This window comes from Pholcus phalangioides, unplaced genomic scaffold (assembly GCF_987345545.1).
Source record: "Pholcus phalangioides strain wild (caught in Gottingen) unplaced genomic scaffold, Ppha-v1.0 ptg000013l_1, whole genome shotgun sequence".
NCBI lineage: Eukaryota > Metazoa > Arthropoda > Arachnida > Araneae > Pholcidae > Pholcus > Pholcus phalangioides.
This window is the reverse complement of record NW_028301606.1, coordinates 5,810,967-5,837,594: the sequence shown is the minus strand read 5'-3', so window position 1 is coordinate 5,837,594 and position 26,628 is coordinate 5,810,967. Positions and strand designations below refer to the sequence as shown.

Here is a 26,628-nt window from a genome sequence, read left to right as displayed (position 1 = left end):
TTAATCAATTACTACTTATCTACCATCACAACCCATGAACGGCAATTGCAAAGCTTTGAGCATTCATGCTCACGTGGGGAGGGAGGGAGGAAAACTCGTCTACACATAGAGTGAGAGAGACTAACCGAAGGATAAAAAAAAGGAGCGATGGTGCGGAATAAAACTAAACAACAATATTGCCATGCGCAGATAATAAAGACGCGAAAATCCAAATCTAAGCGGATTCATCCCAATTCCTCGTGCGTCTGCTGATTTCGCTCACTCAACATCGTTTGCAGTGGATGACATTCTCTTACTTTCTGTGCAATAGGATCAGTCTTACGAATACGAACAACTACGTGTGACTTGGGAGGGGAGGGGGGTATTTGCTTTTGTGGTTTCAGATATCTGTCACCTATCCAATAATTCTTTGTCGTCTTGAAATATATTTCGTGTTTAATATCCATGCTTTTAGGATTTGGTAATGAAAACGTGATAACATTCGTTGAAGTTATTCGTTTTTTAAATTTTGTAGTGAGGAATGAACGGTTTTGTTCCACGCGGAACTGATATAGGATGGGTTATATTTTTTAATGTTACCTGTTGCTCTGCAGAGAACCGAGAACCATTAGGCTATCCTCCAGAATCCCGATCACTTCGGCAGTGCTGTCACCTCGTAGCAGTAGTTCGCCTCGGTCTTTGAAATTGGAAAAGGTCAAGTATTGGTTGCTCCATTCCGAAGTTATTTGACGGAGTTTCCCTTCGATATCTTTTTCCTTCATCGCTGATATACACACGTCCTTCGAACACCAAAATATGAGTCCATACCAAGGCATGAAATTACATATTCCTACAATAAGAACACTCACCCCACAATAGAGAAATCTTCGATTTAAACATTTGTTTCTAACGTGCTCACCTCGACCTCTTCTTTGAATCTAAGGATCGGTGACTCAAGGATTGACTTCAGAAAAAAGTTCGGTGACTCAGCGTTGAAGTCGTGGCCGGTGAGTTCTTCGATCCTCTTCCAATGGCGAGTCTTCATGGCCTTGTTTGTCATGAGTTCCAATAGAGGACACATTTCGGTGAAGTCATCTATCGTCTTCTTGAGAGTTGAGAACGCTGGCCACTCTTTCAGGGCTTTCGGTAGCTTTCGACACCTAAAGAAAAGGATATGTTAGAGGTGTTATTGTCCATATAAATCATGAATGTTTTATCCGTTATTATTTTATAGATGCGGTGTATTTTTACCTGTTTTGAAATTCTATCAATTCGCTCGACATCGCGTCGACATCGACTTTATTCCACGGACAGTCTCGATAACCCTGCACTCTATCCATGACGTCGTTGTAAAGTTTGTGCAGTTTGTGCATGAGCCCGATCTCGCGTTTAATCGAGTGTAGTTCTGGAAATTCCTTCGTGTTCATACCGAACAGGATGGCGCCGTCAGCGTAAGCAGCATACATCTGATAGAGTGAATCCAATTGATTCTTGAAAATAAGAAATAAGATAATTCGTTTCAATTAAATTAAAGGGCACCATTAGTTTTCATGCTACATATTATTGCAGACCTTCCTTAAGCAGAGTTATTGAGTAAAACTGCGTTTGCGAACCCGGATTCCGTGAAACCCCAGGGTTACCATCTAATATATCATTAGAGATTCCGCTAGAAACGGTATTGAATAGCAGGGGCAATGAGTTCTAGTTCGAATACGAATTTTCTCAACGTATCTCTAATTGGGAAACAGCAGTGAATCCTAACCTTTCATAAGGGCGTACTTCTCGCGGTTCGTATTTTCAGTACCGTTTAAGTTTCCGGGGTACGTACCATCAAGGGTTAGCAATCAGCAATGGCGAGAGGAAAAACATACAGTAATGAAACACATTGCAAAATATTAGTTATGGCCCAATATGCAGTGTTAGGAGGTTCTTGAGAGTTTCACGTAATTCTACATGTACGCACCTGCATTCATCTACATTCCTAGGAGTAAGCCGGTTTTCAATGAATTGTTGAGGTACGTATGCATTCTACGCATTTTTACGCACATATATTTTAACTCATTTCTTGGGCTACGAACGTCTCCTGCGTATTTATGTGTTTGCATGCACGCCTGTGTAGTAGGCAAACCTCCCAGACATTTCTGCGCTGTGGGGGGGGGGGGGATGATTCCTGCGAATTTATAGCAGCACGCAAGCCTCTTATGTAATTCTGTAGTTACGCAGGACTCTCGCGCATTTCTAGGGTTAGGGGTATGAACATAGCTCGTCCGTATTTCCGATTCTGGAAAACCGCGTCGTCTCCGATTGGTTAAAAACTCGAATTTCAAGCTAAAAAAAGTTGAAATTCGGGTTTTTAACCAATCGGAGACGACGCGGGTTTCCAGAATCGGAAATACGGACGCACTATTATATTCACACCCTTAAGCAAGGACCCTCCTGCATTTCACAAAATGTTTGACTTACGCATTTCTAGCTGTGATCAAGCATCCTAGGCATTCTTTTAGTACGCATACCATCTACGTACGCATTTACAGGATGCTTAAAACGGTTTGCATTCCAATACAGCGCAGATCAGACCAACCTTTTGATTATGACCGCAAATCTGCACGTACCATTTCAACATTTGAAATTTTTACACGTGTCGCCCCCCCCCCCCACACACACACTGTTTTATAATTGCTTAAGGTTCACGGTAAGCATCAAACGTTTCTAAGTAGCTATAACTCATTATTACTCATTAAGTCATTGGTTATCAATCTTTTCATGTTGAGAACTAAACTCTGACATTCTTTTGCGCGGAACACTTACAGTTCAACATATGCTTTACAGCAGGGATGGTCTCGACATGGGGAAGGGGGAGCGAGAGAGAGCCAGGGTCTCATCTCCCCTTCCCGAATGCCATCGAATGGACCCTTTCTCTGACAATTATCATGACGCAACTTGATTGGTTTTTCCGGTCTAGTATATGACGTAATTTTTCATAGCAAATTAAGCAAGAGTGCTCAAATTTTAGCACTATGAATGAACGCAAGGCCTCTGCTACCGGACTTGACCCGCTGCCGAGATCTGTTCCAGCCCAGCTTCGTGGCAGAGTCTGGGGAAAAAGTATACGTACATAACAGTCTCAGTACGTATCTAGGGTCTGATTTTTCAGTGTTGCCATTTGTATTTCAGAAGTGAAGTGCAATGATTGAATATTTGTATCGTTATAGGCCTGCTGCTCTCTATGGCGAGACTTTTTTAACGGGGCGATCAACTCACGCATTCGCGCCTCAAAGTTAGGAACCACAGAAAACCAACAGCCGACCACGTCTGTGGCAAATAACAACTTTTAGTACAATGTGGGCCACGTCATTGGTTTGAAACTGTGTCGCGGGACACTTAAATCATCTGTAAATGTGACGCGGGCTGCTCAAGTGATATGTAAATGTTCTGTGGATCATCAAAGTGATCGAGAACTGCACTACGAGTAACTTTAGTGATCTGGAAATGATGTGCTTCTCACTTCATTCTAACAAAATTAGTTTTGAAGTCGTGGGCCATGGGTTGAGCATGAATGAATTAGGGTGTATTAAACGTACGATACCACACGTATAACTAAAAAGGTAAATTATCTAGCGTTTACTGGCAGCACCAGAGGCCAACGGCCATACCATGCTGAAAACACCGGTTCTCGTCCGATCACCGAAGTTAAGCAGCATCTGGCGCGGTTAGTACTTGAAAGGGTGACCACCTGGGAACACCGCGTGCTGTTGGCATCACTTTTTCTCTATGGTTGATAGAGCCCTGGGCGGTGCACGGTATGAAATGAAATTGGAGCACCAGAGTTCCGCGGTGTGCCCGAGTAGCGTGGTGATGCTCGTGTACCACCGTGAAGATTGGTGTCACGGTCCCAAGTTCAAAACTCGAGGGAGGATATAGATAAGATATTTTCCCTAACGAGCTTGTAGACAGACACCGATAGACAACTCCTTCATTTCCAACCCATCTCGTTAATGGCAGTAAATTGCCATATGACTAGAGTTGGAGTTTGGTGAAGTAGGGTACCACGGCTTTAAGTTACTTAACGATGTTCTGGTATTTGAGATTACCTGAAAGTTGACGAGTCGGGCTCCCGCTTCTGATGGGCTCATACTTTTTAGTAATGGGCTGTTCTGTAGAAGACAAGAAAAATATTTAAGTTAAGTAATAGATCAAATAAGAAAAAAGTAGCTTTTTAAAAAATAAGTAATTTAAAAAGTGTGAAGGATGTTGTTATGTGTGAATGCCGTGGGGTGACACCGAAACAACATTGTTGTTCTTTTTTATCCGTTTATAATAACTACACCAAACTGTATCATGAATTACTGTATTTTGAGAGTAAGTTCATAAATGTCGGATTAAAAATAAGTCAGTCTGCCCAGCACCTCCTAGAGATAGACGGCCTTCGCACGGGTTGCCATAAACGTCATTGAGACTACCTAGCAAGTTTGCCGCAGTTTGAAAAATAGCATCCTATTTCGTTTCTTCTTTTTTTGGCGTAGAATCTTTTGGATTGGCTCACAAATACCGCATAGTGATTGGATGTGGGGCATAGAAATCGCCAATTCTGAGCCCGATCATTTCTTTTCCGCACAACGATGATAACATTTTTTTTCTCCTGAATATTCTGAGAGAAAATGCACTACTTACTGACGTCACAAGCAGTGTGCGGTGGCCTTCTATCTCTAGGAGGTGTGCTGGTCTGTCCCGGAATAGATCTTCAAAATTACTCACGTTTTCGTAATCTTGAAGGAAATCATCAAATATCCTCTCGAATTCCCTAATGTTCGTCTCCAGTTGTTCCCTGAGGTTCACTTGTATGTCGAGAAGCTTCTGCTGGCACTCGGACGCTTGTTTTCTTGTTTTCGACCACACGTACGACACTTCATCGACGGCGTCGAAATCCTCTCTTTTACGGATGTTCGGATAAGCATTCAAAGTCGTGAAACATTCCTGAGGGGAAATATTCTACGGTGAAATTAACCTAGGTATAATAATCTAACAAAATGCACGTAATTACTTGATCAAATAGACATCATGAAACCTAATTTATATCGTGAATAGAGATGTTTAGTTATTTAGATAGATGTTTTTGGGTTTTGATGAATCTCGATATCATCTTTGAGACAATAAATGGAATTCTGAGAATTAGCGATTCGTTATTAAATTCTCGTATGTGAATATGTTATTTCGTGTCTTGGAATTAGAATGAAATGTATTTTTCAAACATCTCACTAAAAATTCGATATTGTGCCGAGAAAACATCTTCGGTTGTAAGCTAGGGCCACATTAATAGAATCCCCCGGGCAGTATTGTTCTAGAGCCCGTAACTAACTGGAAGTATCCGCCAAGCAATTTACAGAACGTTCCACAATCGACTAACATTTTTCAAAATGGGAATAGCAATGAAATGGTGACAGATATTAAAGTCGTTCTTGCGGAATATAAATGTGCGAAGTCAGGAATTTCAGATACGCCATTCATGTTGCAAGACGATGTATACAAAGGTTTTTAACAGTTGGCTGAGATGCGAAGATAAATTTGGGAAAGAGAGATAATTCAAAGTGGTCTAGGGAGTTCACCCGGAAAGTGAAAGGACGTGGATTCGATTCCCCGTTGGGAAAGTTGAAAATTTTGTCTTTCCAAAATATATCTTCGCATCAACCAGCTGTAAAAAACCTTTGTATGGATTTCGGAGAGTGATGTCATCCTCGGATAAGTCGCCATCTGGTGGCATTGTCAGTGACTGTGAGCTTTGGCCTGAGTTAGGTCCGACCGTCCATCTCCCACGAGCTCCAAAGAAAGATTGCGATGTTCGTTGCCTCTGTAGTATAGTGGTCTAGGGCGTTAACCCGGAAAGTGAAAGGACATGGATTCGATTCCCGGTGGGGCAGTTGAATTTTCTCTCTTTCCAAAAATCATATCCTCGCACAGCCAGCTGTTAAAACCCTTTGTATGGATAGCGGAGAGTGACATCATATACTCGGAAGAAGAGGTATAGTTATTAAAATAAAAAAATTAAACCTAAAGCCCAAAAACCTAATTATTAACTCGTTGCCATGTATCTCCTCACGCCACCAAAATAAATTTCACGGTTTCCAAGTGAAACATTCGCAGAAATATTTGAATTCAAAAATTGAGAGAAAGTTGGGGGGGGGGGGGAGAAGAGCAAAAACTGACTGAGAATGTTTCTTTCCAAACTTTTTGATATTTGAATTCAAAAATATCTCAGCGAATATTGCACTTAGAAACGGGGGAAATGCTTTTTTTGTTGGCATCAAGAGAGACGGGGCAACAAGCTTCTAATGGGGTTTTGAGCCCACGGTGTCCACAAATGCCACTTATGAGGTACCAGGGAGTATGAGTGACTTACCCTCTTGTTCAACTGCTCTCTCATCTGATCACTTCACTCGCTCATTTGCTCACTCGCTTGTTCATATGGTCACTCACTTGATCTTTCACCTACGTACTCACTCGCTCATTCTCTCATTTGCTCACCTGCTCACTCACTCGTTAATTTGCTCACTTGCTTACTCATTTGCTCATTCACCAAGTCCCTCCCTCACTCATTTGATCATTTGCTCACTCACTGACTCCCGACTGAATCACTCACTCACTGTGTCACTTTGCTGATGAATTGTTGTCGGTGAATTTTCCGTACACAGCTGGCCCCATGTTTCAAGGTGTAAAATTGTGTTTGTAGTTTAAGATTGTGCCTCTGTGGTTGTCGAGTGACCATAGTGACGGACTCACATTACGAGCATCCGAGTTCGAACTCCACCGGCACCCCAGTGGTGGTCGGCTTAGGTTGGTTGGTTTTTTATGGTTCTCAACTTCGAGGCACGAATACTAGCCGATCTACCTCATTAAAAAGTCTCGCCACAAAGTACTACAGCCCTCCACATAACGATGCAAATATTCAATCATTACAATTCACTTACTCATAGTTCCAAAAATAGATGCCAGATGACAGCACTACAACAAGCATTACACAGAAACGAGCTTCACGTCAGGTTCACATTACGTACATGCACATTCCAACATTTACCTATTCATCAGAAGTTCCACACAGGAATATGGATGAGGTACATGTGTGATTTAGTTAGTAGTTGTCAACAAAAGTATGACTGTCATGGCCGCATCAGCAAGAACACGAATTAAGCACAATTCTGACAACATGGATACGCTCGAGGCCATGCATACAACTCAAAGACATACGCACATTCCGGCATGTACCGATTCGTTAGAATTTCCGCATATGAATGTGTACGAGGTGCATGTACTGTTAAATAGTAGTGTAAAACTGTGTCACTGATAGAGAGTTTTTCCGCCTAAATACAGTATGGCATTTACGTACCTCGACTTCTTGTATCATCATGTCCATATCAACCTCCCGTTCTCTGGTTTCTTCTAAAGCTTTTATTAGCTCTTTTACGCTCTTCACATCCTCACCGTGGAAAACTAAATTCTGCTGGAGGCACTTGATAGTGCTGTGGCACTCTTGTAAGACTCCGTGGTACCTTTGACGGCACGCGCCTGCGTAATGGTCGCACCATTCGTTTATGAATCTAGTTATTTCTGACTTAAGTTGTCCTGATTGACAAAAGAAAAAGCGGGATTTATAAATTTTAGTATTTTAATGATCTCAACAATGAATCGAGCTCAAGAAAATTTGAAAATTATTCAATGTAAATATGGACCGAAATTCAGGTGGATGCATCCGACTCTCAAATGATCGCTGTGCAGCTCAATTGTTTTCCTGACGTCCTCGTACATCTTTATCTTGTCTTCGAACTGAATATATGTAGCGTTTCTGGAACTGAATTCTTCAATGTTTTCTGTTATCGATGACGATGATGATGACCACAAGTGTTTGAAATCTTCGAAGAATACCAGGTGCTTGTCAACAACCTGAAAAATCAAAATAAATTCGCGTGGACACCTTAATCGTATAAATACAAAAGCCACAACAGGCAAATTTTTCAACAAGGGGGCTAGACGAAAAACGAAAAACTTTAAATTAATTAGCTAAGACTGAGTAATCATCGAATTTCATTATAGACCTGATAATGCAAAAAAAATTTGAAGTTTAATAATTATTTTTTCCTCACCTCTTTGGTATCCTTTAAACAAGTGCCGATATCACTCATGAGCTGGAGAATCTCTCGGTTTTCCATTACAGCATAGCTCAGGTTCATCTTCGGCAAGGATTTGGCTCTGGCAACTAAGTTGTCTCTGTCGTCGAACAGTAGCACCGACCTCGATCCAGACCAGAAAGTAGCATCCTTTATTAATTAATATAGATAAGTCGATAGATTAGATCAAGATACGCAAAGAAAAAATCGGAATTCTAAAAAATGCAGCAGAGTTTTGATGCAAATTTTTTTCTAACATTTTCTTTCACATACTTCTTTCTATTCAGAAAAGCATGCTATTAATTTCATACATTTCCACCTGAAGATAATGACAACATCATGTCGAAATTGCTCGTGAGAGCATTTATAGTACGCATCCACATGAAATCAAATTAAAAATTATTATTTCAAATTTTATGCAAATAAAATTTCAACTACATATTCCTTCCGATGACGAAAAATATAAAGGATAAAAAAAAATTTATATAAATTTGTTTAAGAACTCCGCAGTTTTTTTGCATCCATTTTTCAGGTGACGATGTTTTGGTAACCACTGCCCTACTTCAATAAAGTAGATAGCACCACAGACCCTCTCAACAGAATATTATTTAGCATATAATAATGAAAAAAACAATGAGGCGATTGTTTCTTCATTCAAGCTCACAGAACCCCGCCCCCCCCCTCCAAGAGGCTATGGGCCTCATTATGAACCCCCTACTCTACTCAGAGAACAGGCGTAACCTTCAATACGATTACTACATAAGCAAAAATTTCTGGCATCTGCCATTTCACTTTCCATGTGAACAACGGATGGCACTTGCACTCAAAATAAGCAAAACAAGACATCATAAATACGTAAGGGCCACACAAGCATGCATCAATTAATCATCATCCGTTTAATAATCTTCAGGATTAAGGTTTTGGTTTAAAGGGGAAATATGTAATGGTCTATATATAGAAGTGTGGAAGCAGCTATGCCTGTAGTTTAGAATCCTATGGGTGGGCTTGATTTGGAAGGCGACGAGAAAGGCATATTTTTCAAAAAATGAAGCGAAAGAGATGGAACAAAACGTTTGGGAAAACCGTGCTCCAGAGGAATGCTCGCGAGATATGTGCATTTGGTTTGGAAAAAGTACCTTTATCTGCCAAACTGAAATATTCCTTGTGCACAGTGCTATGGACTCCGCTGCTCTAGCCAAAGTCTTTTCCAGTTCCTCGATGGTAGGTTCCATGGCGATGACACCTTCCCTGAGAGTGAATTTCACAGAAAATAACAGAAACTCTTCTTTTCTGAAGTTTCTTCCAACTGAAAAGAAATGTCGTGATATTTCATAACTCAAGAATTCATGTACGTGTATTGAAAAATATGAGGTTCGTTGTGAGGCGTGCGTGTGTGTGTGTCACCAATTTTATCATCAAGTAGAATTATATCTAAATTCTAAATATAATATATAACTTGATATGTGTTTCGTACCTGTATAACTCTTCGTTAAACTTTCCCCTCTAGCTGCTCGAAGAAGTCTATTGAGGGAGTTTACAACGGCAGAATACACAGCATCAGCGACCCGTCTTCGGTACGTCTCTTGGAATTGGATCGAGGCTTCGTTGAAAGATTCTGTCTCTTCAATTTTCATGTAAACATTGAAAATTACCATTAAGTATAGTATTTAGTATATAAAAATATTAAATTAATGGACAATACAAATTAAACCTTCTCTATAAAGACTAATTTCTGAAATTTCACTCCACTTTCATAGCATTGGATCATTACAGGCAAACACAAAAAATTTTAATATTTTGAAACTTTTTAATCAATTTCATAATTATCACAAAAAATGAGTAACTTTGCCTGGTTTTAATTTATACAAAAAATAAATTCAATATAATATATTTCAATAATATATTATATATATAATATATATAATTATTATATATTATTATTATTATATTATTATTATTATATATATATAATTATAATATATTCAATAAATATATTTGTATAAATTTCATAATTGCTGGGAGAATTATTGGAAGAATTAATTTCAGAATTAACTTTAAAATTAATTTCAGAATTACTTTTAGAATTAATTTCAGAATTTCTTTTAGAATTAATTTCAGAATTTCTTTTAGAATTAATTTCAGAATTTCTTTTAGAATTAATTTAAGAATTTCTTTTAGAATTAATTTAAGAATTACTTTTAGAATTAATTAGAACAGATAATAATTAATTAGAAATAGATTAAATCTAAGAAATATTTGGTAAGTAATTAATGTCTCTTCTCTTTATCTCTCCCTCTTTCCATATTAGCATTCAAAATTATATCAATAATAACTTCCTACATTTTATATTAGGAATTTTTTTGTTTTTTGCTATACAGTCAAATCCCGTTATAACGAACGACAAGATACCGGAGAAATACATTCATTATAACGAAATTTCGTTATAAAGGAATTCCAGGTTTTTGTATAGTTCCTATCAAAACTTATCTGAGGGGGGATTACTTAAGTGTTCGTTAAAACGAGATTTTCACTATAACAGTATTCGTTAAAACGGGATTCGACTGCATATATATATATATAACGAATTTGGCGCTTGTAAAAGCTACACCTAATACAAATGAACACTAAAAGGTAATTTAAAAAATTATTAGAAAGTTCAGAAGATAATTGAAATTTTGTCTCGAATTTACTTTCAATCAACCGAATAACAATTAACTGACGTACGCGATTCGACTGAAATGGATCCGAGAACAATGTCCTTAGTGGAAGTTACTACATAAGCAAATGCAAAATTTCTTATTTTGAATGTTTAAATGGATGAACGAAGGAAGCCAAAATAAACAGATACTAATAAAAATAATCAAAAAGACAATTTTGAATAAAGAATCCAGTAAAATGGGCAATAAAGCGACTATGTGCTAAGTGTCATAATTAGCAAGGTAGCAAAGTGGGCGCACTCGGTTCTGCAGGCCAATGACGTCACACGTGACGCCAGCTGGTATGGACTCCAGCGCCTCATGAGACAGCCCTTGTTATATGAGCACTGGAGTTCTACACGTAATTTGGATATAATTTTACTAATTGGAAGTATGCGTCTAGATTCGACGAATCCTTCGTTCACCATTGAAATGCGGCAAGGGAGAGTGAGAAATAGAGAAGAACAGTGCATGCGAAAAAGTCTAATCTACTGCACTAACCCCACCCCACCCCACGTTTCTATTTCTAACATGCGAGCAAGTAAACAAGTTTTTTGAGTTTCATCGCCGATACCTCAAATATAGATCATCAAAATTTGTTGCTAAGAGCGTTTTCAAAGAGACCATTCGTTTTCTTCAAATCTTGATGGAATTATCCTTACTTTAAGGACAAGAAAAACTATTATAGTGCAGATATAGAAAAACTATCTAATTCCACGTTCAGGTTGAACCAAAAATTGTCCATTGATCCTTATTGTCCATTAAGCCTTATAGTGTTTACACAGCATTACGCAGTAAATTTTCGAAGAAGCAATTTTTCCTCAATTATACCTTTTAAATTTCTATTCCCAATCAAGATTTCTTGAAGTTCTTGTATCGACTCAAATATGTTGAGACTGAGTCTTTCCAAGGTTTCACCGGCCTCTTGAGAGAATTGCTAATTGAAAATAGGATTTGAAATATTTATTTTAAATTTATAAAGGAAACATCCAATTTATTTGAAAGATCCATCAAATTTAATCCTTAGAAGATCGTGATTCATGGAAAAAGTAATTAATAATAATAATAATTTAATTATCTCTCTTACCTCTATCATGGCTAAGAAATTATTCGGGTCCATCGGATTATGCAGACGGTCGAACATTTCCAAATCGTACATCGAATCGAGGATTAAATCTATTCTTGTCTCGAGAATTTCTATGGCTCTTTATGTATAAAGAGATTAACAAATAATAATTATCATTATTATGAGATTTTTGCTTTCATTCTGTATCAGAGACAAATGGATAAAAGATAAGTCGTCTTCATTACGGATGAATGCATAATAAGTCAATCATCATTCCTTTAATTTTATCGAGCATTAACCAGACAAAGCTGGAATATTTACTTTTGAAGTGAGGGGGGGGGGGGAAGACTCACCTTCCAATAGTGATTTCTGCATCTCTCACAGCCCCCATGTACTCTGAAAGAAACTTCGCCGCATTAAGACTCGACCAAGTAATGTTCAGTAATCGTGGTCTAAGATAAAAGTCAATTTTCTGGAGTTGAATCTTTATGAACTGAGCTAATTCTTGCTTGCCGGTGCTGGCCAAGGCTTTGTGCCGCCTCAAGCAGTTCTTGAAAACGATAAAATTGAGAGATCACGAGTCAGTACATTCATCAAAAACTAATTAACTTGGAAATACGAGCTCGGGAGACTGTTTTACCCCGTGGGAAACATTTGTCAAACTTTTTTTTCTTAACCAGTTTACACAGTACAAGTTTACTAAATTCATTTTTAGTATCTGTATACTACGAATGGCACACAAGGTCCTCTACGTACCCCTACGGGGTTCCCAATCTCCCTCGCACAGCTTGTCCTTTTTCGTATTTGTTCAACCTCGCAAATTATTTTTTGAAATTGTGTGTGAATGAACATGACTCGGAGTCCTTTCGGCAGGGTCGGTCCTAGAAATTTAGCGTCTGAGGCGAATAATATTTTGCCGCCCTTGAGCTACAACTGTCTGTGAAAAAAGTTTTTTTTCTTCGCCTTTATTATCTTGATGGTCCGCAAAGTGTTAGTCACGACGCCCTTTGGGCGTGAGGGGGGAGGGAAACGATGATAATTTAAGATGTCTCGAGGGAATGAAAATGTCCTGATGAGATTAAAGATATCAAATCCCTATATTAACCCTTCTTTGAAGCGGGAGGGTGGTCCCAAAGTGGGCGCACCTGGTTAAATTTTTTCCTATGGGTTTTTGAAAAATGTCTGCCCTTCATAGGATTAATTGAGCTATTTAACACATATGCATCATATAATGCATTAGAATTCTACATAAAATTTACGAAAAATAATTTGAAGAAAAATCTTATTCAATCAAAAGTGTCACAAATGAGTTTTTTGCGCATTTTTATGAAAAAATATGAAATTGAATAAATTAATATTTATTCTGAATCCAAAGACAAAATTTATTTATTGAAAATCTAAGCATCGCTCCCCTCACACACACACACATTTCCTAGTTTTCTTAATCCTTATTCTCTGCGTTATGTTGCTTGCATATTGTTAGGTTGCGTAGCATATAAAGATAACTTTGCCCTACCTTTTTAATTTATGCGTTGCAGTGAAATTGTCTAGCGAAGTAACAGATCTTTAAAGGATAATGAGATCATACGTTTGCGATCAGATGCGTGTACAGCAGAGAAGAGGGCCCTTCCCAAGGCAATCAAAAATTTAAAATATTTTCAAATATTTCAGTAAAAAACTAAAAAATTGGAAGAAAATACTTCCATTACGTATGTTATCTTTATAAATTTCTGTTAATTTAAAATGCTTTTTGAGAGTTAGTAGCTCAAAATGTCTCTGGAAGAGAGTCCTTGGGCTCCCCCAAATAATGTGCCCCACCCCGAAAGGTCGATCTTGTGTACGCCAATACTCGTTACCAGGACGCGGGTATTGTAATGTGGTAGGCCTTCTCACGGTGCAACCTGGTAACGCAAATTCTACCACTTGATCATTGTTTGATACAGCATAAACTTGATGGTTCTTCTGCTATTAAGAAACAAACTCCAATCCAATCCGAAGGTGCATATGCACCATCGAAAGGCTGATATCGCAGCAAATCCGTCGGGGAAATATGACATTTGTTCTTGGTGAAATGTTGTGCATTCAATACCCTCTACCGCAGTGGTTCTCAAACATTTCAAGCCCGCGGCCCGGTTTCGTTCATTTTTGTGAGTCGAAGGCCCTGTCAAACACACGGCCAACGGAAAATGAATGAGGAAAAATGAAACGGCTAACCACTCGTGGCCCGGTATGAATGATATGAGGGCCAGGCGGTTGAGAAACACTGCTCTACCGCATTTGTTATTGCGATTCGAGCGCTCATTCTATGAACAAGAATGCTAGTTTAGATGTCTTATATCACCTCTTAAAGTTTCTCATCAATTTAGAATCGTCCTGTATTACATGTGAGAAACATCAAGAACTGAAACCCCTTCCACCACCTATCAAGTAAACCTGTTGCTATTATTCAATTGAAATTAGCAACCGAATCTTGATTATATATTGCCTGAAAAAAAGCAATATAATATGATATAATCTAATATTTTGTGATTAATAATATTAAAATGTTAGGTTTTCATTGAAATTTTAACAGCTGTTATTTGTGTGCGGTAAATTAACTTTAGTAAAATTCTTAACATGCAATTGTATTAAATTTTTTTTTAATATGTTTGTCAAATGTTTAGGAATCACATTGAATGGTTTTGGTGAATATACACATATCATTTTTGTCTAAATGGAAATATATTGCAAACTATGCTGTAAACTTACGTTGTAAAACATTGGTAATTTTTGCAATTCGTGGCAAAGTGGGTCACTGAAACTGATTTGTTTAATATTGTACATATTGTGAGAATATTTGTAATCGACGAGATTTATTTTGAAAGTAAGTGTAATCTGATGGGGAAGATGTTTTAACCCCTGAAAACTGTTAACAGTAAATTGATATTGTTTTGTATTAGTGAAAGTATTTTATATATAAAGGGTTATATATAATTTTAAAAAAACTACCGGTGGTTGTTTTTAAGCAACCATTTTGCCATTGACTGATCAATATCTCTACCTAAGTAGAGAAACGAAGACGAGAGCTCGGTACTTCGCATCAACTGGCAACGGCAATTGTATTAAAGTCTAGGATGAGTAACAAAAAAATCCTACAAGCTCGTTTTCAGTCAGTCAGTCAGTCATCCTAGACCCTCTGAGATTTAATTATTAGCTACACGATTTCTTACGATTGTTATTCGGCAAAATATACTAATGTTACTTTACTACACACAAATATCAAATTTTAAAATTTCAAAGCGAAATTGATAATTAATAAATATTATTGCTTATGAAATATTAATTGATATATCATACTTTTATGCAGTCCATTAACCAAAATTCAGCCGCTAATTTCAATGGAATTTTTAATAGTAACAGTTTTATTTGATAGGTGGCGAAAAGGGTTCTACTTCATTGATGTCTTTCTCACGTAATATAATACGGTACTGTATAGATGTTTTCAATATTTTCTAGAAGGCATATTTTTGCTGATGAAATTTTATTCTTACCCTTTTATTGGTTATGGACAAAAGTGCCTAACAGAGACACCATACCGATTTTTTTGCTGCACAGAAAAACATTCCCTTCATTATTATAAGGCAGCATGTTATTTTACCATTCCGTTATCGAAATTCTGCGAGCAAAGAAACAGGTCTGCGCAGGTGAAATAAAAGGCAATATACTCCCTATTTGGGGGGGAAAAATATTAAAGGGCACATTTTTCATGTAAGAACAGCATTTTTACTTTTTTACTGCGAGCATCTCGGTGCTTATCATTCCCATATCCCAACACCATCCTGGAGCTACCCCTCCCCCCGAAACATTGAGCTCTATAGTGAGGGGCCTCCTCTACCATTAATTTATAATGGAAAAAAATTAGGTTTGTGTCCCGGGTCCCGTTCTAGAGCCCTGCCAGCCCTACCCTTGTAGGGATCATAGTGCTCACTTAAACCATTGAGGACTGATGCTTGATTTCATACATTCCATTCACCGACAACTGAGATGAACACCGTATGATTCAATGATCAGTATCATGATTATTTCAGTTGAAGTCATTATATGGACGGCTTTTACATAAAAGGAACTAAGCGCCATTTTTATCATTTTTCAGATATACCGAGACATTTGAACTATTGAAAGAGGTGGGATATTTTATCTAAATAGAACCAAGTGTTTTTTAGGCTGTGTGATGCCGTCTTTCTTTCTTTCTTTCAAACCGAGTACAACTCCAATCTATCGCCATGGGCAATTTACCACCGATTGAATTGTTCCGGAAGTGTGAGGCGTGTACCTAACAGTTTGAGTGCGTACATGGTGTTGTGCGTGAATTAGTGCCTCCATATTTCAAATTGTGAGAAAATTCCTCGCAATGCGAGTCCGTTACCATGACCACTCGACCACCACAGCTGCTACTTGAACCAACTTCCAACTGAGGAGAGATAACTGAATCAAAGGTAATTTTAAATAGCTTTTTTTCTCAGTTTTGATTTAATGGCGCTTGGTTCCTTTTATATAAAAGCCGACCATATGTTAGAGTTCTTGAACGGGTGCTTTTCTCTTGGTAATGGTTTTATAATCAAAGCTCTCGATCCGTGAATATGCCTTCCAATTGGCTGACATGGCTCCAACCTCGTGAATTCCAACCATGAGTTCAACCGGGCACGGTACGGAGACCCAGCCCCACATTTCTTAGTAGGGGGTCCTAGGCTGAGATTTTTGGTGGGCCCCAAGTCAGACTCTTCACGCATCCCCCCCCCAATATGAATTTGTAGTGAGAAAAATAAAAATAGAATCACATTTGATGAGAATTATCTTGGTCTCCCGGTTGGGAGCTCTGCCAGACCCACCCCTTTTGTGGGGACCATGCAGGGACCTCAGTTGAATAGGAGCTTCCACGATAAGATCTGACACAATCATTTATGACAATAAATGTGTAAATTAAGAGGCGCTGCCTAGACCTTCTTTCATTTTTGACATGGGGCTATGATGTTGTTGGGACAGCAGTCGGGCCACACTTTTTTTGAATTAAATATACAAATGAACATTTTTAGTGCATATAATCCGGGCTCTAGTGATGAATAATCAGAGATACAACATATTTTTTTACACCTACTCTGGCTTTATTGCGGTTCTTGACGTAGACCAACCGTTTTGAAAGAACAGCTTCCGCAAAGAAAGGAAGTCGGAGGTTCATTTTAGCCATCAGATCAGCTTCTCTGAGGACGAGGAAAAGCGTCCGGTTCTCGTTCATTTCCATTTCCAGTGTCTCGGGATCCCGGTAAAACATTTTTTCCATCAAACAAAATCCGGATTTTTCAACCTTTGAAAAATGAAAAGAAAACAAAACGTTGCCCCAATATATGTACAATTTATGTATAGCTCTATTCGATTATGAGGAATATAAAATATTGAAGATGGTAGCCTTTTTCAGACATCGAAACGGGAACACTTTTTGTTACTGAGCGATTCGATTCTGTCAGTCATATGGTTACTCACCCAATAATTCATACAGTTACTCTCGTGCGGTTAGTCACTCATAAATTTACCCTCTCACTCACTAGCTCATTCATCAACTCTTTCGGTCATTCACTCCCTCACGCGTTCACTCACTTGCTCAATCGCTCAGTCACTTACAAAGCGATGAGTTATTGTCGGCGAATTTTCCCCATAGTGATCTTTCCGTCGGTGAATTTTCCGTACATCACTCTGGATTGTAAGTATGGCTATTCGTGAGGGAGACGTTTGTAGCAAAAAATCCGATCGAGAAATGAACTAGGAAATACTTAAACACCCTGTATAGAGTACTGTGAGATGGTCATGGGTCATGTGTTAGAAAATCTAATAGTCAAATTTTTAAAAATCCATATTTGAGCTACATAAGGAATAAAAAAAATGTTTAATATTAATGCTTGATCTTTCTACAGGTAATATCAAATGAATAATATCAAAAAATTTTTGATTAGCTTGATTACGGAAGTTATGATGATTAATCTAGAAAATGATGTTATTTTGGATCGTAGTTGTGTGAAATTACGGTATATTTTTTAAATATTTTTTTATTTATTGCCCTCGACGTGGGCATAAAAATAAATTTTATGTCTGCCTTGGGAGCATGTGGTCCAAATAAATACATCCCTGGTCCAAATTTTTACACGACCCAGGAATGTCAGGCAATAGGTTTGTCCAGCCCTGTGCATTGACTGGAAATCGATATTAGTGTATTATTAAGACACCCGAGTTCTCATGGGACAATATGCTGAAATCACCTTGTGTGATTGGGTGTGTCTTGGTTATCTCGATCAACTCACAGTCCGTAACAGAAGAAAGTGTTTCCGTCTCCTAAAAATGGTAAATTCGATTGTTGTGAAATAAACAAAAGACTGATTATATTTAGGCGAAGTATGATTCAGGTTTAAGACACGTATTTTAGATCAGTATTTTCGAAATTTTCGAGTGATATCTGAATTCAGTGAGTTGTGGTTTCGAGAACCACCCAGGATGAGCAGTTTAGATTTCGCACAAGGATTGCGGATCCTAAGCAAGAGGTATGATCCAGACTTGAAGTTACAGCCCGACGCGATAGAAGCGTTGGCGCACATGTGTACAGACCTGAACGACAAATTGGTCAAAGAAATGAGTGCCTCGTTCAAGAACACCAAGAAAAAGGCTTCCGAAGGGTTGAATGACTCGATCGCCAAAGCCGCAGCGAAGAAAGTCATAAAGACGCAGATAAAGGATTTCGCTGACTCCTCAGCCCAGAAGTACGTCACGAAATTCAAAGCCAAAGAAATCCGATACAGCTCGTTACCGGTTATCAAAGAATACCAGGAAGAACTCCAGCAAGCAGCGAAGATGAAAGCCTTGATTCCGAAGCCCTTTGGCTACGAGTTCTTTCCAGGGCTGAGAAATTTGTTGAGCTGCACGCACAGCGGGAAGCGGCTGGACGCCGAAGCCCAGGCGTTTTTCGGAGATTGGATAAACAATAACATCATAGCTTTTATGGAAGCTGCTCATTCCAAAGACGGAAAAATCGGCGTAGAGGAGATGCAAAATGCAATTAAGTCCAAATTGGGGCCTCAAATGGCCAGTCTCGGTCATACCGAAGGTATCCAAAAAGTCGCGCTCCACTCAAACGGGCTTCTAATTCTGGAGAAAGACGTTCAACTCGACGATTACGTCGCACCTGTCAAAAAGCGTGGCTTATCGATCTTGGAACCGTTTCATCAAAAAAGGGTTCCATCATTCACTAAGGTGGGAAAAGTGGAAAGAGAAGTCGTACCATCACGACCACCACGAGCTCCCGAAGAGTTCGTCAACGTATTTTCCAGTGGGATCCGGCAAGTAGCCGCGAATGTCGGCGGTGGTTACAAGTTGGATGGAAACTGCACAAAAGTGTTGAACCAACTGCTAGAGAGTGTGTGTACTGAACTTGCTCAAGTGGCTGTTTCCGTGGCGTCGCCCACGACAAAGAGCGTAGGTCCGACGGAAGTCGAATCGGCGATCGATGCGACACTGAAAGGCAAAATGGTTGAATGCGCTTCTAGCGAAGGCCGCAGAGTCTTGCTCTTGTTTGCTAATGGATTGATCGCCATGCCGAACATAAAATCTCAGAAACGTGATCAGAAAAGTAAAAATTCATCGACGACTTCTCGGGTTAAAACGAAGAAACCGTCCAACCCGACGAAAAAACGTCAGATATCGCAACTTAAGAAACCTCCCAAGATCGATTTCACTCCAGGAGTGTTGGCGCTGTTGGCGGAGATGAGTTACATGACGATTCTTGACAGACCAGTGGGTCTATACATGAACATGATCCTCGACTCGATCGTTGAGAAGTTGTGTTCGAACCTGGATGTTGATAACTACGAGATCACAGTCAACAACGTCCGAGAAGCTGTCCATAAGACGTTCCCCGGCACCTTGAAAATCTACGCGAATCTTGCGGGTAACAACTCCATCATTCTGCCGTCTGGTGGCGTGAAATCATACAAACACGACAAGAAGAAACAAGAGAAATCCGTGACGTTTTGCGGGCTGAACTCGATTTTACGCAAGTGATGTGTGTGTGTGAGTTACACGTTTCGGATAGCTATATTTCACGCGGCAGAGAAGCGAAGTTGAATCAGGGAGAGGTAGAAAAAAAAGAAAATTAATAAAAGTCTAACGTACACAGAATTCCACCTTGCATTATTTGTCATCGTTTTGAAATTTCGATTAACATTATTAGAAGAAAAACTTAAATTATATTTTAAACAAGGAAAATGTTATTTTCTAGATATTACGTTGAAATGAACCTCTACCAAAAGGTTCCTCTAATTCAGTGCCTCACGCCACAGTGTGGGAATTAAGGAATGCAGGGTCCTGTCTCCTGTGGGGTCGATGTTTACATGCTTACCCAGTTCGCAACAGGATCTTGGTTCGAGTCCGGTCAGAGACAAAATGACTTTTCTTTCCGAGTTCACCTCAGCATAATTTCCAAAAAATACCCGTTTCCCTGATACATTGGGCTGAGGATAAAAAAAATAAAATCCGTCTATCTCTTTATATTTTAAAGAATTTCTTGTTGAACAAAAACGCGTGTGCCTAGTTTTAAGCACATTCTCAAATACAATAACTTCAAGACTGACTTCACAACACCAAAGCTGATAATTCCTGTTCTCGTACGACTGAATTCGTCTTTTGATGGCTCCGATCCGTTTCACGATCTTTTTACCAAGTCGTGTCAAGAGAACCTGAGATCTGCTTTGGAGATCTTGAATCGGCTCGTCCAAGCTGTTGGCGATTTGCCGACACCATTTTATCCTACCTGGAAAAGTTTCAGATAAGAAATCAATCCCGATCATCGTGAACTACATGACATTAGACATCAATAAAAGTTGCGCCTTCTGGCATCCAATGCACCCGAATTGATATTACTTCGAACCATGTCGCAAAATGTATTTTAAGTATCGAAACATAAGAATGTTTGAGAAGATCGATCTGCCCGTTACTGTAAAATAACGTTCTGGAAACCCCAGACCGCAGAAATTGGGAGAAAACTTTTGCGAACCGGTGAAAAAGATATGCCAGAAGGAAAATTTTCTCCTTAATTCCTGACATTATATTTCCTATCATTTATACTTTGTTATATACCTTATATAAAAAGAAGAAACCGCTTCAAGGTAGGACTTTTGCCGTCACCTATTGAATGAAATCAGAACTATTCGTTATAATTCTCAGAATAAAATGATTGTTGGTTTTAAACCGACGTGCAGAATGAAAATGAACAACATGTTAACATAAAACTGTAATTGTTTTTTTTTATTCTGCTGTAAATTTTATGCGTTAAAATACTGGTTACTATGTTTTTTTATACATTTACAAAAAAAGTGATGCAGTTGCAAATATAAAAACATATTAACTGGTGCTTTGGTGCATAAGATTTGTGCAAGCATGCAACATTAAAACAAGTAATATATAGTATCATCATACATTTTGTCATTTGCATGCTGCATACCGGTTTGAAACCAACAAATATACTTGAAAAATTATAACAGATAGTGTTAATACAAGATATACAGAAGACTGGATGTTGTGAAGATATTTAGTATTTGAGATGTTCATTTTTTAAGGAAGGAAAAAAACTCATCTCTGCCTCTACCGGGAGTCGAACCCGGGTCCCTCGATTGCCGGACGAGTGCTCTGACCACTAAGCTACAGAGGAGATAGAGATTTTCCTTCGCTAGAGCGTATATATGCCGAACGGAACCATGCAATGGACGGTGAAACCGATCAGCTAATAGCTCATGGACGACGAGCCACCAGAGGGCTATATATATGACATGAATGTCGCTCTCCACTTGTTAATACAAGATATACAGAAGACTGGATGTTGTGAAGATATTTAGTATTTGAGATGTTCATTTTTTAAGTGTATATCTTGTATTAACAAGTGGAGAGCGACATTCATGTCATATATATAGCCCTCTGGTGGCTCGTCGTCCATGAGCTATTAGCTGATCGGTTTCACCGTCCATTGCATGGTTCCGTTCGGCATATATACGCTCTAGCGAAGGAAAATCTCTATCTCCTCTGTAGCTTAGTGGTCAGAGCACTCGTCCGGCAATCGAGGGACCCGGGTTCGACTCCCGGTAGAGGCAGAGATGAGTTTTTTTCCTTCCTTAAAAAATGAACATCTCAAATACTAAATATCTTCACAACATCCAGTCTTCTGTATATCTTGTATTAACAAGTGGAGAGCGACATTCATGTCATAGATAGTGTTTAGTTTTTATTTCATAGGTGACAGCAGAGGCTTCATATTTTTGTTACAGAATTGGAAATACATATTTTTGCGTTTTCATGCACACAAACTCAGAAGTATTTTCTCTTCTTCCGTGAGCATCATCGGAGTCAGTATAATACCGCTACAACCAATAGCTGTACCTAAGGCGTCAAGAATAAACCAAGCGGACTCATCGCCGTCCATCTTAGCAAAACCAGTTTTCTGTTCAATGTGACATCAAAGTTACGTCTGATCCTTTAAAAACACGGCATAGAGGGCAGCCATTGACTGTACCAACACCATCTGTAGCAGAAGGCCCCTGCGCAAAGCTCGTGACATCACTGAAGGAAGTTATATCACCTATAGCCATTAGATATACTACAAAAAAAGGTAAAGTAAAGATGGCGCATGCGTCGGTCTACTATATCCAATGGCTATTGGTGACCTTCTTCAGTGACGTCACGAGCTTTGCGCGAAGTTCTCCTGCTACAGATGGTGTTGGCTGTACTGATAATACTGACTCCACAATACGCAGTAATGGTGGTTGTTGAGTCAACCTTGATTTTTTTTTGTGGCTATAGGAACTATTGGCTATTATTATTGAAGCGTATGGTCCGAATGCGATCCCTAATCGCATAGTTTTTGTAGGTATCACTGTGGTAATGCAGCCTTGTTTCACGAAGGGAGGTGACGAAACACAGCTTAATCACAGCGATACCTTCACTCTAAATCAGTTTCCCAACCTTTTTTGTCCCATCGCCCTCTTCTTCAGAAATTTTTTTCTCCCATCGCCCCCCCCCAACTCAATCTAACCCATAGTATCCTATGTTATACCCGTAGCTTCTACCGCCCCACTGGAACTTTCCATCGCCCCCAAAGGGGTGTTAACGCCAACGATGGGAATCACTGCACTAAATGATTGAGACTGATGACGAAAAGTCGGGGGGGGGGGAAGCTTATTCACCCATTGGCAAATGGTAAAACTTCAAGCACGCTCTCCCGAAGTTCCTTGAACACAATCTCACCCGTTCATCAAATTTCCCATCACTCGTGGCATTTTGTAGGTCCTGGTCTTGTTATCCCTCGTGTGTAGAAAATGACCGTGTTGCGACAAAAATGATCGAATGAACTCATGGCGTTTGGCTGTGCATTTCCCAAATATTTTACAAATGGTGAGGGGCGTAGGAAGTGTTCCGAACCTGTGGGAGCTCGGCTCGTCTTGAATTCCGTGTAAGAAATTTTGATTTCTGAATTGATTCCGGGGGTGCTCGAGCACCACAGCCTCCCTGACTCCGACGCTACTGCAAATGGTTGAATTTCTACCGTCAGGAAATGAATAAACGACCGTATTTCACTGGCAGCTTGATCTTGTTACACATTTCCCCAGTGGCGTCGGAGCCGGGGGTGCTGTGAGTGCTCGAGCACCCACGGTAATTTGTGGCTCGGGTCTGGGCACCCCCAGAATTGATTGAGAAATCGTAATTTCCAATATAAAGCTCAAGACGAGCACCCACAGGTTCGAAACATTTCCGACGCCCCTGCATTTCCCTACTCATGAAGCAAACTCATTCACAGCCGACCCAATTCCTGATGACGTCTGTTCGAATGCGTGGGATGCCGGAAGAAAGTGCGCATGCGTAACATTATGAACTGCTTTTTAATATAGATATCCATGCTCTATTTAACAAATATCCCCGCGCATGAATTTGTCTTACCAGCTGCGAGAGGTAGGCCGAGGCTTATTGGAGGATTCGACTTATCCCTGTCGAACATTTTTTCCAATACTTTCACCTCTTCTAAAAACTTCTCCAGAATGCAGTAATTCATTCGCTCTGTCTCTTCCTGCTCCAGTGGCAGCCACTGGAGTTTCTTGAATAATTCCAGCGCTAACTTTGTGGTTTTGGCCATTTTTAACTTCAGTTCAAAGCATTCGACGACTTTACTCTGTAAGAAGAGAAGTTACGAAATTACAATCCTGCACAATATATTCCCATCTTGCTTCCTTCAACCCTTAAATGCGTAGCTTCGCGTATGTAGGCCCACAAAGGTCACAGCCAGTTTGAAGTTAAAATTTCAGAATCGTGAATTCGTACAGAATATGAGGTCATGAAACTTCCATTTTATGTTTTGAATTTGTTGTTAGACGTCCCAATTAAAACTCTTTCTAAGGCCATGGGAGAAAAGTATAGCTACTCCCCACAAAATTCATGAATTTTTAAGTGTCCATGATGAATTTGGTGGGGAGTAGCTCAACTATATATTTTACTCGCTCTTATTAGAGCTACCATCTATTAATAATTTCAGAAACACAAAAATAATAATTTATATAAATAATCTGAGAAATTAATTATCTGATTAATTAATTATTTAATTATTTTTTTATTAATTCTATCTAATGAGCTAAGTGAATTTCTTCACTTAAATCAATCTCAATCCCCAATTTTTTTTTAGTTTTTCATCACTAGAAAAAAATGATCCTTTGAAGAGTCGAAAAAATTATCATTCGGAGGTAAAATGAAATAAATTCTAGTTGGCTGATTTACAATTTTATATCAAGTGAAAACCAATTTTTTTAATTAATTTATATACAAGACTTTCTTCTTTTTCAAAGTCAAAGCATTAATAAGTCTTAATTTTAGAGCATTAAATTATGTAAGCAGGTGATTAGGTTTTTTATATCGTATCAAATGAATAATCGTTGTTCATTGATTTATTTATTGATTTTATTTTACTTTTTGGAGATTGTGATTTTCAGATTATCATGTTCATCAGATAGAAGTTTCAAACCTTGACTTTGCAGATTATATTACTGATGTGAGAAAAATCTTCATCGAATCGAAGATCTTTATAGTCGAGTAATTCGTAATCACGTGACTTCACTCTTCGAATGGCAGTCAGGAAATGATTTCTAAGGTCTTCGAAACCTAAAATTGGGCAAAAATAAAATTTTACCTCACAGTTACTTTTATTTTATTTTTTGTTATTCGTGGAGATTGAATCAAATTCCAATTTTTAATTATTTCTATTATGCATTTAAATGACGTCATACTTACCACATCCTCTCTCGGCAAAGAAACCTGAAAAATATATTTATTGTAAATTTGTTTTTTCAATTGGTCATGAATAAAAGTGTGACTGCATATAGTACAGTGAAACCCGCTTATAAAGATTTTCAAAAATCCGCAATCAAAAATGTTCTAAGCGGGAAATCTTAATGTGTATTAGTAATAGTGGAAAGCCACGAAAATTAGTCAGACAAAATAAGAAACCGTTCTAAGTGAGAACGTTATAAGCGGGATCCACCATATTTCTGTTTGTTGTGACTAATATTGCATAATTGTTTTTACCGTCATTGTGTTTGGAATCCAGAATCTTCGTGTAGACCTCGATATCATCAATAAGTCGATGCAGTTTCTTCAGCCGTTGGCAAAACGTCTCGAATTTACCAAAAACGAGAACTTGAGAAAACTTCAATCGTAACTTGTCGTCGTCACACAACTGGTCCGTCTCACTGAAGCAATCCTGGAAATTGTTTCGCAACTCTGTGCAGGCCTGAAGCTTCTCGATCAGAGATCTGTAACGTTGATCCCAGATGGGTCTTCTACCATCGTCGTTTACGTAAGCTCTACAGGCGCTGATGAGCTGATTTGTCAACTGCGTTTGAAATGTAAAAATCCGTCGATATTTCACATACATATGATTTATATGATTATTCAGGACCGTCTTGACAGAACCTTGGGACACCCCCCCCCCCCCCGTGATTCTCTGGAGGGGTCTTTTACCTATCTGGAACAGTCTGCTTATCAATTCAAAAAGTATAGTATCAAATCTGAATATCAAGACTCCTACCTATGCACTTGGAGACCCCACCCTTCCTTGACACTACCCGGATTGCCCCCCATGCGTTAAGACAGCCCTGTTTATTGCACATATTTATCCACTATTAAAAAATTTAAACAATTTTACAAAAAAGTGAATCAATTTCATTGAACGAAAATTATTTCAATGAAATAAGTGAATTTTGTTATTGATCACTTTCACATGAAAGTGTCCAAGAATAATCGAAACGCTATGGTGCATTCTAATTTAATGTGAAAAATAATCAGCAATCGGAGAATAATTGAACTGTAGTAGTAACACCTCCGTAAAACCGAAAATTTCAATACGCCCCCCCCCTAATTAAAAACATATCAATTAGTAAAAAAAACCAACACCTTTTGCTATTTCACCAAAAGAAGTTTGTCTCGTAACATTCGAAAGAAAAGTCTACGAGATATTGGTGATTAACATTCCTAATTTTTTCGCTTTTCACGGCTATATTGCTTTTGATATAGTCCATCACGTAAAAAGTTGCAAAAATCAATAATTTCAATCATTGATATCTGCATGAATTCTCATTGAAATGTTGTTTTCGAAATTGCTTTTGGTGTAATAGGTAGAGAGGGA

General features: G+C 38.7%; 1 protein-coding gene and 1 non-coding gene across 2 annotated transcripts in view; one reads left to right on the top strand and one right to left on the bottom strand.

Moving 5' to 3' along the window:
- LOC149078498 (dynein axonemal heavy chain 5-like) overlaps positions 1-26,628 on the bottom strand; it is a 146,803-nt gene that overhangs the window by 107,220 nt on the left and 12,955 nt on the right. The window contains exons 7-24 of the mRNA XM_089241005.1: positions 25,530-25,836; positions 25,236-25,259; positions 24,970-25,106; positions 23,898-24,126; positions 20,546-20,724; positions 17,032-17,238; positions 12,251-12,447; positions 11,919-12,036; positions 11,663-11,768; positions 9,272-9,441; positions 8,112-8,285; positions 7,701-7,911; positions 7,358-7,593; positions 4,651-4,953; positions 4,071-4,133; positions 1,231-1,469; positions 899-1,139; positions 580-779 (exon numbers count right to left, since the gene is read on the bottom strand). Coding sequence (XP_089097131.1) covers positions 580-779; positions 899-1,139; positions 1,231-1,469; positions 4,071-4,133; positions 4,651-4,953; positions 7,358-7,593; positions 7,701-7,911; positions 8,112-8,285; positions 9,272-9,441; positions 11,663-11,768; positions 11,919-12,036; positions 12,251-12,447; positions 17,032-17,238; positions 20,546-20,724; positions 23,898-24,126; positions 24,970-25,106; positions 25,236-25,259; positions 25,530-25,836 — 3,341 coding nt within the window. The remainder of the gene's footprint in view (positions 1-579; positions 780-898; positions 1,140-1,230; positions 1,470-4,070; positions 4,134-4,650; positions 4,954-7,357; positions 7,594-7,700; positions 7,912-8,111; positions 8,286-9,271; positions 9,442-11,662; positions 11,769-11,918; positions 12,037-12,250; positions 12,448-17,031; positions 17,239-20,545; positions 20,725-23,897; positions 24,127-24,969; positions 25,107-25,235; positions 25,260-25,529; positions 25,837-26,628) is intronic.
- On the top strand, positions 3,619-3,737 carry LOC149078499 (5S ribosomal RNA). The gene has a single exon (XR_016193884.1). It is a non-coding gene; the product is annotated as a 5S ribosomal RNA (ribosomal RNA).